This window comes from Conger conger, chromosome 13 (assembly GCF_963514075.1).
Source record: "Conger conger chromosome 13, fConCon1.1, whole genome shotgun sequence".
Taxonomy (NCBI): Eukaryota; Metazoa; Chordata; class Actinopteri; order Anguilliformes; family Congridae; genus Conger; species Conger conger.
The window spans coordinates 29,061,739-29,077,162 of NC_083772.1; the positions used below are offsets into that span (position 1 = coordinate 29,061,739).

General features: G+C 41.2%; 1 protein-coding gene across 1 annotated transcript; it reads right to left on the reverse strand.

Annotated features, from left to right (window-relative positions):
- Positions 1-5,034: 5,034 nt before the first annotated feature.
- On the reverse strand, positions 5,035-14,886 carry LOC133108090 (extracellular calcium-sensing receptor-like). The gene is made up of 6 exons (XM_061217512.1): positions 14,738-14,886; positions 14,178-14,469; positions 12,882-13,703; positions 11,435-11,662; positions 7,654-7,777; positions 5,035-5,927 (listed from the first exon to the last, which is right to left on the reverse strand). Exons 2-6 carry the CDS (start codon positions 14,433-14,435, stop codon positions 5,035-5,037), a joined length of 2,325 nt encoding a protein of 774 aa, XP_061073496.1. The 5' UTR covers positions 14,436-14,469; positions 14,738-14,886.
- Between the last annotated feature and the right edge of the window lie 538 nt (positions 14,887-15,424).

Here is a 15,424-nt window from a genome sequence, read left to right on the forward strand (position 1 = left end):
GGCTTTACAGTCTTTACAGAAACAAGTAATCTCCTTTTGTTTTTAACCAAGGCTCTGGAACAGCCAGCCAATCTAAGATTTCTTTGTGGTTGATAGGGGGCAAGCAAATCTAAAATATACTTTGGTGCTAAAGCAGGCAAAGCCATGAAAGTTATTAGTAAAATCCTAAAATCGATTCTAAAACTGGTAACCATTGAAGGGCTGCTAGGACAGGTTCACAATTTCTGGTCAGCAATCTAGCTGCCGACTTCTGTACCCATTGCAGACTTGAGAGTGATTGGCGGTTAAGACAGGAGAACAAGGCATAACAATAATCTAATCTAAAATAAATAAAAGCATGTAATATGTTCTCTGCATCCACAGATGACAACACTGCTCTGACCTTATATTCCTCAAATGATAGTAGCACGATTGCACTTGCAAGGTGCTTGAAAAACCACAGCAGGTTCTGTGTAACCATTTTAATGCTAGCCTTACACAGCATAGCACATTGAAGCATAAACTTACACCGTGATATACAGGCACTGGAGTCACGATTATTGCTTTATACGGCTTTGGGAAGGTTTTAGTATTATTCTGCCAATAGATCTGAATGGTGAAAGCAAATTCTAGCCATACTGACATGGATTTGGAGGAGTGTATCAGAAGAAGAAGATGACGTAAGAAGTCTAGGATATGAACATTACATTATATTACATTACCAATCATTTAGCAGACGCTCTTATCCAGAGCAACGTACAACGAAGTGCAGATTAAACACAGGAACAAGTATGAACAGGACACAACGGTTCCGAACATGGTGATGATGTACATATTCCTGTTTGTAACATTTTAATAATTTGCATAGTGTCATTTTTGATATCGTTTTATTCGCATTAGCTGTAAAAGACTTTGTTAAGACTTTGCTAATAAAGCTAATTTGTATTGGACTGTGTCACTGCTAGTCGCCTATAGGAGCACGGTATAGCCTAACGAGGGCAGCTAGGGACTAGGGCATGCTTTCTTTGAATTCGTTTTGAAATCCCCTAAACTAAAGTTTACGTAGTTTAGAGAACAGAAAACTTAAAAAGTGAATGATTAAATGTTTACGTATGTGTATCACAGTGTATACCACCATAAGGGGAAGATGTATTAACGGTCTGAAAATAATCTATTTGGTTGTTGAAGAGAATATTTGAATACTGAATCCTCAGCAGCCTGCCCAGTGGTACATGTTGTTTGAAGTAGACCACCATAGTTACAATACCCATAGCAAGTATTAATGCATTGTGTGTTGGAAGTCGTCTCAATGCATAGGTCAAGAAACTGTCTTTTTTATTTTGTTGTAAAATACTCTCAATGATCACTTTATTTATTAGACTTATTTTTTAGACCTATTACGTCTTCTGCTGTGGTTGCCTATCCAGTTAGAGGTTTGACACGTTGTGTGTTCAGAGATGCTCTTGTGCATACCACTGTTGTGTGGTTATTTGCGTTACTGTCACCTTCCTGTCAGCTTTGACCAGTCTGGCCATTCTCCTCTGACCTCTCTCATTAACAAGGCATTTCTGCCCATAGAACTGCTGCTCACTGGGTGTTTTTTGTTTTTCACACCATTCTCTGCAAACTCTAGTGACTTTTGTGCATGAAAATCCCAGGAGATCAGCAGTTTCTGAGATACTCAAACCATAGTCTGGCACCAACAATCATTCCACGGTCAAAGTCACTTAGATCATTTTTTCCCCATTCTGATGGTTGATGGTGAACATTAACTGAAGCTCCTGTATCTGCATGATTTTATGCATTGCACTGCCGCCACATCATTGGCTGATTAGATAATTGCATGAAGAAGTAGGTATACAGGTGTTCCTAATAAAGTGATCAGGGAGTGTATATGTATTTTATAATTTATAAAATAAATTAATAATAATATATTATAAATATAATTTATTTATAATTTATCATTTTCAGTTTTCAGTTCACCTCTGGAGTTATAAAGCCTCACAGAAGCTATGTCGGGAAGGACACACAGTGGCTCAAGTGCATCACACTTATTTCACTTTCAGTTTATTTTGAGTCATAATAAACCAATACCCTCAATGGCATCAATGGCATAACCACCGTAACTTTCATATGAAGTGCAATTGTATGGTTTTGTAAACACAATGATTGTAGAGATGTAAAGAACTCCACAACCAGATACCTATAGAATAATGTCTATGTTGGTCTTATTCAGACAATCTGATAATATGGAAAGGAGGTCATTCAGGCTCTGATGGTTGTGAAGGGGGGGGTATTACTATATAACAGAGCAGCTGGACATCGTGAAACAAGTGAAAATATTAATACATATCCATCAAAATCAAATAACCAACAATAGGCTAAACTTGTAAAATAGCCAAGTCAGAACCAAATCCGGATAGTGACGTTGGCAAAGCAGCAAGGTTTCACACTATTAGGGATGAACACCATTGGTAAGCGAAAGTCAAAGTCAGCACTTGCATTGGCCATAGCCATCAGTGTTTTTATGTGAAAAACAATACTTTCCTTGGAGGCTACTCTTTAGCAACAGCCATGAAGCTCACTTTCTTGTCTAATTATAAATTTCAAGTTTTTTTCTGAATTAATAGTGTTATTCGTTTGCAAATTGCACTGTTTTGCGTTGGTCATTTTTTATTAATGTTATACTTCCGATTCCATAACTTCTACGGTTGACCAGACATTAGAGTTTTCTGACATTAAAATCTCTGAGGTTCTACTGAACTTCATTTACGTGAAATTAATATGTCAAAAGCAGTATGCTTTCCTGAAATTCTTAATTAAACGCTCTTAAATGAAAGCAGAGAATAGATTTACAGTCAGATAATTCACATAAATGTATGTAAATAAATGTATTTTTCAGAAAACATTGTGGAGCCCACTGTAACTGTATGATGATTCATAAAGTTGGCTCCCTATGTGTGCGTCTTTATTGAACAGAACAATTGCAATATTGAGCCTTGATCTATATTACTTGAACGAGTAAAACTGAATGAGTGTACATGTATGAGGTGGAAACACAATGATGAGCAAAGTTTGCACTGCTTCTGTTCTGTGATGGTAGAATGACAAGATCCGAAATGTGAGGTGAATTTTATAACATATTATAATGAATCAGTTATTATTCTTTAATGATCTCATATGATTTGGTAATAAAACATTGTTTGTAGAATGACTAGAGAATTAATAAAAATATCAATTTTAAATGTACAGTCAGGTCCATAAATATTTGGACATAGACAAGGTTATTATTATTTTAGCTATCTAGCACAGGATATTGGAGTCAAAAGTAAATAACGAATATGAGCTAAGTGCAGACTTTCAGGTTTCAGAATTAGGATATTTACATCTAAATTGGGGTGGCACCGATGGTGCAGTGGGGAGCACTGCCGCCTCACAGCAAGGAGGTCCTGGGTTTGAATCCCCATCGGCCGGGGCCTCTCTGTGCGGAGTTTGCATGTTCTCCCTGTGTCTGCGTGGGTTTCCTCCGGGTAATCCGGTTTCCTCCCACAGTCCAAAGACATACAGGTTAGGCTGATTGGAGAGTCTAAATTGCCCATAGGTATGTTTGTGAGTGTGTGAGTGTGTGAGTCAATGGTGTGTGTGCCCTGCGATGGACTGGCGACCTGTCCAGGGTGTATTCCTGCCTTTCGCCCAATGTATGCTGGGATAGGCTCCAGCCCCCCTGCGACCCTGTTCAGGATAAGTGGGTTAAGATAATGGATAGATGGACATCTAAATTGGGTGAACGGTGTAGGAATTACAGTCCTTTTTAAACACTGTGTTCCCAATTTTATGGGCTCAAAAATTATTAACATTACTGACTTCTTGATGTCCATGACCTATATTTTAAGGTTGTCCTACCAGCAATATTAAAACTCTTTTCATTTGCATCTCTGTGGGAATTGGGGGGTGGGACAAGATTCAGATGTAAATTATGCTGATACAGTATAGAACAAATTTTTTGGCTGAATGGCTTTAAGTCATCAAGGGTACAAGGTATCAAATGAGCCTCAAATCATCATGCTGCCACCAGATATGCAGAAGATATAAATGGATCACTTCAAGGGTTGTTTCTCCTGAATAATTGTGCTATTGAACCCAATGCAAAAGGTTTTAGTATCGCTTGTAGGACAAACTGAAAATAAGATATCCTGACGCTGATGATGTTGAGGTTAGGGACATCAGGAAGTCATGGCATGCAAAGGATATGCAACCAAGTATAAAAAAATACACTAATCTATGATTATGTTAATTTATCCAAATATTTTTGAGCATCTAAAATTGAGGGGACTATGTATAAAAAGGGCTGTAATTCCTACACTGTTCACCTGATTTAGATGTAAACTGTAAAACTACACAAATTAAAACTGAATGTCTGCACTTTGAGCTCATATTCATTCTTCACTTCCTCTGACAGCCAAAAAATAACTGTGAATGTCCAAATATTGGGCGGCACGGATGGTGCAATGGGTAGCACTGCCGCCTCACAGCAAGGAGGTCCTGGGTTTGAATCCCCGTCGGTGCGGAGTTTGCATGTTCTCCCCGTGTCTGCGTGGGTTTCCTCCGGTACTCCAGTTTCCTCCCACAGTCCAAAGACATACAGGTTAGGCTGATTGGAGAGTCTAAATTGACCGTAGGTATAATGGTGTGTGTGCCCTGTGATGGACTGGCGACCTGTCCAGGGTGTATTCCTGCCTTTCGCCCAATGTATGCTGGGATAGGCTCCAGCCCCCCTGCGACCCTGTTCAGGATAAGCGGGTTCAGATAATGGATGGATGGATGGATGGATGGATGGATGGATGGATGTCCAAATATTTATCATCAGGACTGTATTCCTGATACAAATGAATTAATTCTCAGCAAGTAGTATGATGCTTTAAAATATCTTCTAGATTCAGCTCTGAAAGATGACTGGTACAGTGGCGCAATATCTAAAGAAAAGCAAATAAATATTCTCTCTGGACATCACTGGGTTGTTTCTAACATACATTAATGTTATATAAGGTTTATGACCTATTTGGCCATCATTTTCTTCTTGGTATTCTTTTCTGGTCTCAGAAGGATTATATAACACTTGGGAGCAAAGATGCAAAGGAGGAGTGCATAGGTTGAGGCCAGGATTGCAAATATCTCCACAGCGACAGTGTATTTCCCAGGGGAGCTGACGTAGGCAGGGACAAAGGTAATCCAGACGGCGCAGAAGATGATCATGCTGAAGGTGATGAACTTGGCCTCATTGAAGTTGTCTGGGAGCTTCCTGGCTAAAAAGGCCAGCAGGAAGCAGATGGCTGCCAGCAGGCCAATGTAGCCCAGGACACAAGCAAAGCCAGCCACAGAGCCCACATCACACTCAAGGATGATTTTGGCACTCCGCCCCTGTATCTCAGATGGGATGGGAGGTGACAGAACCAACCACAGCACACAGATGAGCACCTGGATGGAGGTGCAGAGGGAGATGGCTGCTCTCTGCTGTGCCGGGCCAAAGTACTGCATGATGTTGCTGCCAGGGACTGAGGCACGGAAGGCCACCAGCACCACCACTGTCCTACTGAGCACACAGGAAATGCAGAGCACAAAGCTGATCCCAAACAGCGTGTGGCGCAACATACAGGACCAGGGGGAGGGGCGACCAATAAAGGCCAGCGCACACAGGAAGCAGAGAGAGAGCGACAGCAGCAGCAGGAAGCTCAGCTCTGCATTGTTTGCCCTAACAAGGGGCGTGTCCCGGTGGAAAAAGAAGGTGGCGAGGACACTGCCTGTGAGGACCACCCCAGAGACTGAAATAGCAGCAAGGATGATCCCCATGGTCTCCTGGAAGGACAGGAACTCCACCTCCTTTGGAATGCAGGTTGTTTGAGCAGCATTCGACCAGAACTTATCTTGGCACTTCTGGCACTCTGTTGAACCTTTAAAAGTGTATAAACAAACCTCTAAGACAAGACACAATTCACAATTTACAAGGAAGTTAACAATAACATACACTGCAGTCCTTAAGTATTTGGACACCGGTACAATTTCTGTGTGTGTGAGTGTTTTAATGTGTTGCATCATATCGCCTTGAGTTAAAGGAACTTTTCCTAGTTTGTGAGGATCTATTGTTTGTAGATTATTACCTTATACTTACGCACCCACATATTTGAGTGCAGACACCTGTGTGACATACTGGCCACCCTGACTAAGCTGGTCTGGGTGAAGATTGTCCTTGTTGAAGGCCCACTCACTTTCAGTTGCTAATGAAATACGCATTGGCTCATGAAAAGCACTTCTAAAGGAAATTATTTTTTAAAATAAGTGTCAGACCAACACTACTTCCTTGTTCATCAGAATTCCAGCTGGTTAGAAATAAAATATGGGTGCAATCTGGAATTTCCTTGCTGGAAGTGTCCTGATCTTCTCCAGAAGAGCAGGACACAGAGATAAGGAGATTCCAGATTGCGCCAGTGTTTTATTTCTAACCAGCCGAAGCTGGAGGGACAGAGAGCCCACAGCCAAACAAAAAATAAACAGCAACCTTGAACTTTCCCTCTCATAATAATAAATGGGCGAAAATAATAAACTAAATTTACAATGGCAAAGCAAATAACCCCACTTGCGTAGCTTGTCAACGCTTGTTGACGCTCTCGGGTCTTGGCTCTCTCCTCTGCTATGGTTTCCTGGTCCAGCCGCCTACTGTGGAAAGTGGCATACTGTATAAACTCCTGGACTGGTTTGTTATGTAGTCCAATTGTGTGCCTACATAAGCAGTGGGTTTGGTCCTTGGATTGCCCTTCTTCCTTCCCACAAACCAAGCCAATGTGCCACACACCTCCACACACCCTTTGTTATTTTATTTTATTATTTTTGCCCAGAGCCCATGAGGGAGAAGGGCAAAGTTTGGCTGGTTAGAAATACAATACCCGTGCAATCGAGAATTTTCTAACCCCCAGGGGTGTGTCACAGTGTGTGACACTCATAATTCACCCATCAGTTAAGCTATCGAATGGAATAGTTAGCTAATGTTTTCATGGAATTAACCATGCATAACTACCTGAGACTTTGATATTTCCATAGTAGCCTAATGCAAATTGCAACAATAACAAAGGCACAGAAGGCCAAGCAAAGTTTCTGCCCAGGTTACCAAGAGGCCAGTGCAAAACTACAGGTACCATGATACACTGAGATACTCAGTTGCTCAATGTAATTTTCGCTAATTAGCAACCTAAACAACTAAAATGAGTGGGCTTTCAAATAAACATAGCAACCATAACCATTTGTTCAGAATGGAAAACATCTTGGCATCTTAGCATCTTTGTGCATATATTGAAAATCAGAGTGCTTGCTCACACTCTCAGAAATATACTGACAGTGGAGGTACATTTTTGTTCTTCAAGGATCACATTTCTAAAATTGTGCCCTGAATTTTCCCCTTAAATTATAGTAATATTCTCTTTGGATGAGTGAGTGGGTACAGAAGTTTTCCAAGCAAGAAAAGTTCAAATTAATGAAATATTGTATTGCTGGCTTAGGGTCCAATTTTATGTAACTATAGGGTACCGACCTAGCGTCAACCATCTGTATCTTTTTAGGCACTTTTCGTACCTTTATTTCTGAGAGTGCATCACTATTGCTTAACAAAAGAATGGTTACTAGTACCAGTACTGTTGCTGATCTCTCCTGCTGCACATGGTAAGCAGTCAAAGCAGCAGATGGGCTTTCCTTTCTGCACAGCCTTCCGAGTGCCTGGGGAACAGGGCATGCTGCAGACGGACACAGGCACCTGTATGCATCCAACACAACACACAGAACATCACTCTACCTCCATACCATCACTCAGAAACATCTTATAGCCTGAACATCACATACCCAAAATAAAATGGTTACTATTCTTGAACCCTTTTTACTACAAGCATAATTCTGAAATGTAACCCCTTGGGGTTTGTTTTCCAAGAGTCAGAATTACTCAAAGTATTATTAAAACAAAGTTACAGAAGCTCAAACACAATGAAAGTGAACTGAAAAGATTTAATGTTTTTGACTGGATACAGATTATTGTAGCTGTGGCTGGTGCACTTAGAAACACAATGGAGCCAAGTCGCATTAGTCAACTCCCCTTTCAAAATTGAGGACAATATTTACATTTACATTTTAGTCATTTGGCAGATGCTTTTAATCCAAAGTGACTTACAAGTGCACAGGTTCTTCCACAAGTTAAAGCATCACATCCATAACTAGTAAAATACACATGAAGTGCTGTTTTAAACAAAAAATACAGTCATCATAAGTGAAATTTTCTTTTGTTTTCTAAGAGTGCAAGAGTTTTCCAATATCACCAAAGTTGAGCATTCTGCATAGTTTTTTTCTAATATACAGTCAGGTCCATAAATATTGGGACATCAACACAATTCTCTTTTTGGCTCTATACACCACCACAATGGATTTGAAATGAAATGAACAAGATATGCTTTAACTGCAGACTTTCAGCTTTAATTTGAGGGTATTTAAATCCAAATCAGGTGAACGATGTAGGAATTACAACAGCTTCTATATGTGCCTCCCACTTTTTAAGGGACCAAAAGTAATGGGACAATTGGCTGCTCAGCTGTTCCATGGCCAGGTGTGTGTTATTCCCTCATTATCTCATTTACAAGGAGCAGATAAAAGGTCTAGAGTTAATTTCAAATGTGCTTTTTGCATTTGGAATCTGTTGCTGTCAACTCTCAATATGAGATCCAAGGAGCTGTCACTATCAGTGAAGCAAGCCATCATTAGGCTGAAAAATCAGCCTCAAAAACAGAAAGACCAGATTAGAGTTTGCCAAACAACCTCTAAAAAAGCCTTTACAGTTCTGGAACAACATCCTATGGACAGATGAGACAAAGATCAACTTGTACCAGAATGATGGGAAGAGAAGAGTATGGAGAAGGAAAGGAACTGCTCATGATCCAAAACATACCACCTCATCAGTGAAGCATGGTGGTGGTAGTGTCATGGCGTGGGCATGTATGGCTGCCAATGGAACTAGTTCCCTTGTATTTATTGATGATGTGACTGCTGACAAAAGCAGCAGGATGAATTCAGAAGTGTTTTGGGCAATATTATCTGCTCATATTCAGCCAAATGCTTCAGAACTCATTGGACGGCGCTTCACAGGGCAGATGGACAATGACCCGAAGCATACTGCGAAAGCAACCAAAGAGTTGCTTTCGCAGCCTACGTCAGCTCCCCTGGGAAATACACTGTCGCTGTGGAGATATTTGCAACCAAAGGCAAAGAAGTGGAATGTTATGCAATGGCCAAGTCAATCACCTGACTTGAATCAGATTGAACATGCATTTCACTTGCTGAAGACAAAACTGAAGGGAAAATGCCCCAAGAACAAGCAGGAACTGAAGACAGTTGCAGTAGAGGCCTGGCAGAGCATCACCAGGGATGAAACCCAGCGTCTGGTGATGTCTATGCGTTCCAGACTTTAGGCTGTAATTGACTGCAAAGGATTTGCAACCAAGTAATAAAAAGGGAAAGTTTGATTTATGGTTGTTAGTTTGTCCCATTACTTTTGGTCCCTTAAAAAGTGGGAGGCACATATACAAACTGTTGAAATTCCTACACCGTTCACCTGATTTGGATGTAAATACAAATCAAATTAAAGCTGAAAGTCTGCAGTTAAAGCACATCTTGTTCGTTTCATTTCAAATCCATTGTGGCGGTGTATAGAGCCAAAAAGATGAGAATTGTGTCGATGTCCCAATATTCATGGACCTGACTGTATGTCTAGGCAGGACACATTGAAATGAAATTATATTATGGGTTTTTATAATGAAAACAAATGTTTGGACTTCCCCCCACCTGTCACCCTCCCCTACCTCTCTGTCCCAAACTTCCTCTCCCTGCTACTCTCCTCAGATCATTAAAAAATATTATTGAAAATGCTACAGTTTTGTTACACAGGCAAAAAGAAATGCTGTGTTGTTTTATGTGAGCCTAACTAATTATCAGTTAGCTAAATCATTTGCTACCTAATTATTAGGTAAAATGCTTTTCAGTCATCACTTCTATAACACGCCCGTAGTTGGTTCTTTGATGAGCTGAAGTTCCAAACTTACACACTGATGTAACTACGTTATAAATACTGGTCATAGACATGGGCTCATTGTGTTTGAGAGAGCCTATACAACATGTAGATTATAGCATTTCTATGTACAAGTACTTTCGTAGAAGTATACAAAGGTAAAACTTTGGCTCAGGCAGTAAGAGCAGTCGTCTGGCAGTCGGAGGGTTGCGGGTTCGATCCCCCGCCCGGGCTGTGTCGAAGTGTCCCTGAGCAAGACACCCAACCCCCAAATGCTCCTGACGAGCAGGTCGGCGCCTTGCATGGCAGCCAATCGCCGTCGGTGTGTGAGTGTGTGTATGAATGGGTGAATGAGAAGCATCAATTGTACAGCGCTTTGGATAAAGGCGCTATATAAATGCCAAACGTTTACCATTCACAACAGAGAAATTCAAAGTAAACAATAGACATTCTATCAAAATGTCTCTGAGTTAGCACAATTTTAGAATGAGAAACTATTATGGATTTGGTCCACTGGATACTGATATGTGGATTTTAAAAATGCAGAGAAGGTGAGGTCCCCCACACTAGTTTTACCACCCACAAAATAAGGAACTGTTGTCGCTAAAGCAATAGCATCTTAAAATATCTTATTGAGGTAGAACCCTGAAAAAAATGACTGAATGTTTCAAACTAGAAAGGCCATTGAGTGTTTTGACTTTAAAAACATAAATTACTCCAACACTGTAAATACTATCCTCTCCTTAGTTTTTAAAAATATATTAAAAAAAATAAAATCAACTCAGTAGATAAATACAGCCAATATGTTAAATTTTTTCCACAAAAATCTGCCAGCCCGTAGGAAGCAGGTAAGACTATTGGTACCCAGGTGAAAATGGGTCACTCTCCTCCAACAGGCTATTTAGTAACAGAATTACCAAAACCTTGATGTGAATTACACAATAAATCATAATCAAAACTAATTCTGCACATACTATTAAAATAAAGTACAGGGGAGACCAAGTTCTAACACTTCTTGCTTGTTGCATTATCACTCAAACCCTATTGATGGTAAACATAATTTGTCTACATAATTAGTTTCTAAAGACAAGGTATACATTGTTTACCCATCATATCTTATTAACTCATTAACTTCGTAACTCACCAATGCAGTAAAAATTCTCAAACTATTTTATAGTCTGGAGAGATATGTGTGATTTATTGGCCTTTCCTGTGCTTTTGAAAAATATCATACTGAACTGTCCCATAAGACTCACCTGCAATAATAAGAATCTGAATTTAGATTTTAAATGTGCAAATGATGGGTACGGCTGTCCAAATAGATTAGAGAATTTATCTAAATGTATGGAATGTGGTTTGCTTTACCTTATTCTGGCCTCCACCCCAGATGACTCTTTTCACATCGATGTCAAACTTGCTATGCAATCTGTCCACAGTGTCAAACTCTCCCACCTTGACAAACTCCACTCTCCCTTGTGCCCCCACTTGCCAGTTAATGATGTCATAAGAGGCCGGTGGTTCACCATTCTCATCAAAGTGTGTAGCTTCTCCCACAGGAGTGGTGAAGTTGACGGAGCGGAGGTAGTGGAGAATCTTCCAGGGCAGGGAAAATCAAGATGAAAAATGAAACATTTTAAGTGAAACTTTTTAAGTTTAAACTTTAATCTGAAATATTAAAGCTACACACAAATGTAATTATGACTCTATAAAGCTAACACTAAACAATGAAAACAGTGTTTAACTGAACCTGTTAAGGGCAAACTAAATCTAAGAACCTAAGAAACCTAAGAACCTAAGAAATAAATGCTGAGCAGTACCTTTTAAATGATAACTAAATACATTAAACATCAGGGTGAATATTCCATTTCAGAACAAAAGGTTATTACAAATGACTTTTAATACTTTTAATTGCTTATTTATTGAGGCAAATGCAAACTTTGGCGTTGGCTCTGCCTCTCATCACTCCCTGTTGTAAAGCCTGCCGAAACAAGGAGTGCCTAAAAACACCCCCTCATGGGGATCTTGAGAAGCAGAGCGCGCCAGTGGATGCTGGGGTGGTGGTGGGAGCACAAACATTTTTGATGACATGAATTAGGAATAACAGGATAATTAGAGCAAAAGCAGCATTCCAAAACAAGCAGTGCAGCAGAAAGTCAGGCAGCGCAATGGCATGCAGAATGAACCAGGTAGCTTTGTATGACTGTATCAGGGCAGATGCAGCTGAGCGTGCAAAATTAGAAAGGTGGGTGCTTTATATAGCCCCTCCCATTAGACATAAGCATCATGTGGGGGGGCGGCACTTCTGAAGTTGTCTGCCCAAACTACCTCCGGACGCTCCGCATAATTTTTTTTTTTCAGAATTGTTATCCCATTGTTAACTGGCAGCATGTCAAACTGGAAAAAAAAGTCACCATATTGTTGCATATACACTCAGTGAACACTTTATTGGGTATACTTATACACCAGCTGGTTAATGCAGATATTTAATCAGCCAATCATGTGGCAGCAACTAAATGCATAAAAGCATGCAGACACGGTCAAGAGTTTTTGTATCGATGACTTATCCATACACAAAAGTAAATTGGAGTCAAGAAATGCCTCGGACTATCTCCAAACGTATTTGAAGCTGTTCATAAATATATGAATGTTACTTCACACATTTGTTTGTATTCAATTTTAAATCTTAGCCAAATGTATTATTTAGAAACATTAATTATTTTGAAAATCCCATACTCATAAGCTGTTAACCATTAGTTATTAATAGAGTCACCCAGTGTTATTGGATGCTGATACACTTAGTAGTCACTCTTACCTGCCAGGGCTGGAGACTGGAGACATCTGGACACCCACCATTTTCAAAGGGGCCAGCTCCTGGTTGGCAGGACAGCATGTTGTGAATGGCATGTGCAACAGCATACACAGCTTTGTAGACACTGTAAGTGGCTCTCAACTGGGAGACGTCAGTATAAATGCTCTCAACATTGTCCAAGCTCTCAGACCCTGTGCACTTGGGCCTGACTGATGCAGAGGGGGTGGAATCATTTGTGAAAGAACATCCAAAAACCACCTCCCAGAATTCCTGCACAAAGGGGTCAGAGGGCAAATCCTTGGGCTGAAACCTGGTGAGAAAAGACCCGAGACCCTGAATATTTCCCTTGCGCAAGGCAAATCCTAAAGTCCCACGCAATGAGGGCAGATTTTGAGGAGAGGAGATGAGTTTGGAGGTAATCCAGGACTCTGTGGCGATCCACTGCTTGTCCGTGATGTTCTGCCTCACCACCTCCCTCAGCAGGACACGCATGTCTGAGATAATGACGAAAGTTACGATGACTTTGGCTGTAGAATGCCTGAGAGTCTCCACAATGCGAGGAATACTTGACTCCATGTTGACCTTGGGGATGACCTCAGAAAAGGCCACACACACTTCAGAGTTCTGAAGCTCCTTCAACAGAATCTGGATCCCAGACCGTCCATAATCCTCGTCTCCCACTATCACACCCACCCAGGTCCAGCCAAAGAGGCGCAGCATTCGTGCCATGGCCCGGGCCTGAAAGGCATCACTGGGCACAGTGCGGAAGAAGGTGGGAAACTTTCGGTGGTCTCCGAGGCACGCACACGTAGCGAAATAGCTCACCTGGGGAGCACACAGATCACACACCAGGCTGTCAGCTTAATGCCGTTCCTGATAAAAGTAGGTCATCTTCAGAAATCTTGAAACATAAAATAAACACAGCAAGTGAGACATGACAAATTGTGTCTATCCTTAATCACTCTCTCTGTAAGTTGGAGGTGCAATAAAGTATCAAAAGAGACAGTCCCCAAATAAATCCACACAATCCGTATGAAGGAATTTAAAGTGCGTTTGCACTCATTTGCTTCAGCATGGCCCCCTAGCCAGAACAAATCCAAGAGGCACAGATGGCTTTCAGTTCCTTGGAGCTGGCCAGCCAATCAGAAGAGATTATTATCAATGAGCCTTGAAGATACAACCACTAAAACAACCTGTTCTTGGTAAAGCTGGACATGTAAAACCAAATAAAACACTGGAAAGGTGTACAGTACAATACGGAACCTTTAACGATCACTGATTTGCTGTTGTACTTCTCACCATGGGGATGCTGAAGACTCCCAGTGTGCGAGCGATGACAATAGTTCCTGACGACCGCGCATCACCGACAATCACAGGTACCTCGGGAGTTTGGCCACACCTGGAGCCCATAATGACAGGGTCCTTCCCTGTTACCAGCCCCAGCGCAGCAGCTAACGTTGTGCCTTCTGTAAGGCAGGTGTCAACCAAGGCATACCCCAGGGTGACATTGGGCAGCAGCTGAGGGTTTCTGTTTATCTCTTCCACTGCAAAGATCATGGTCTGCAGCCAGCGGTATGTTGGCAAATAAAAACTGTGAGAGAGAGGTAGGTAGAGACTGATATTTACCTACTTTCATGCAAACTCATGTAGATGGTCACAGACCACATGTATCTCTCTCTCTCACACACACACACACACACACACACACACACACCCCACACCAACACACATACACACACACATATACTGTGCTTTAACATGGTATTTACAGGTATGTACAGATAGATATTCATATAAAGATATATAGGTATTCACACATAGATGCAGTAATATATTCACATGTAGAGATTTGCACTCACTTCTGACACCGTGAAGATGCTGCTCGTTGTGTGAAGTCAAGGTTGGGCTCAGGTGCCTGTAAATGAATAGGGAGAAGTCCTCCAATGATCACATCACCCTTCTTATACAGACTCTGAGAAATCAGAGTGTCCAGACGCCTGCAAGAGGACCCTACCATTCCACATACAGCTCCAAGGACCAATGACACCCACAGCCATAACCAGGTATGAACACCCATGTCCTGCAGGAGAGAGAGGGAGGACAAACAGAGAGTTTGGGGAAAGGAGTCTGAGTTCTCCCACTGAAATAGAGGGAGGCTTCCTTATGTAGGGCTCAGTCCCTGCACTGCTGCAAAAAAAGAAAGATAAGCTTGTACTGTAAGTGCAGTAATTGTACAAACCCAGGTGGAGCAGTTAATGGTTGGGGCCTTGACCCAAAGGGAAACAACTAAATCGCCTTGTTTTTTTTATCTGGAGGTAATTATTTCATAAGACCCTGGAGTGGAGTCTAGTACTGACTCTCCCTCTCTAATGTGCTGATTGCTGTTTGTATTCAACAGATGTTTTTTTTAGAGAAGCCCTTTACCTCTCCACTGTTTTCCTTGACAGAATTGCACTTGCAATTGTAATTGCCACAGGATGGTGTAACCCAGTTACTGGATGAGTGATGCAATGACAACAATCCCAGGAAAATCCATATTCATCATT

What these genes read in the sequence shown, in the direction of transcription:
- LOC133108090 (XM_061217512.1), bottom strand. Translation starts at nt 14,435, where the DNA reads ATGATCTTTGCAGTGGAAGAGATAAACAGAAACCCTCAGCTGCTGCCC. An exon ending in CCAGTCTCCAGCCCTGGCAG is followed by an intron (nt 11,663 to 12,881) that starts GTAAGAGTGACT and finishes CTGCCCTGGAAG; the next exon opens with ATTCTCCACTACCTCCGCTC. An exon ending in AGAGATCAGCAACAGTACTG is followed by an intron (nt 5,928 to 7,653) that starts GTACTAGTAACC and finishes ACACTTTTAAAG; the next exon opens with GTTCAACAGAGTGCCAGAAG.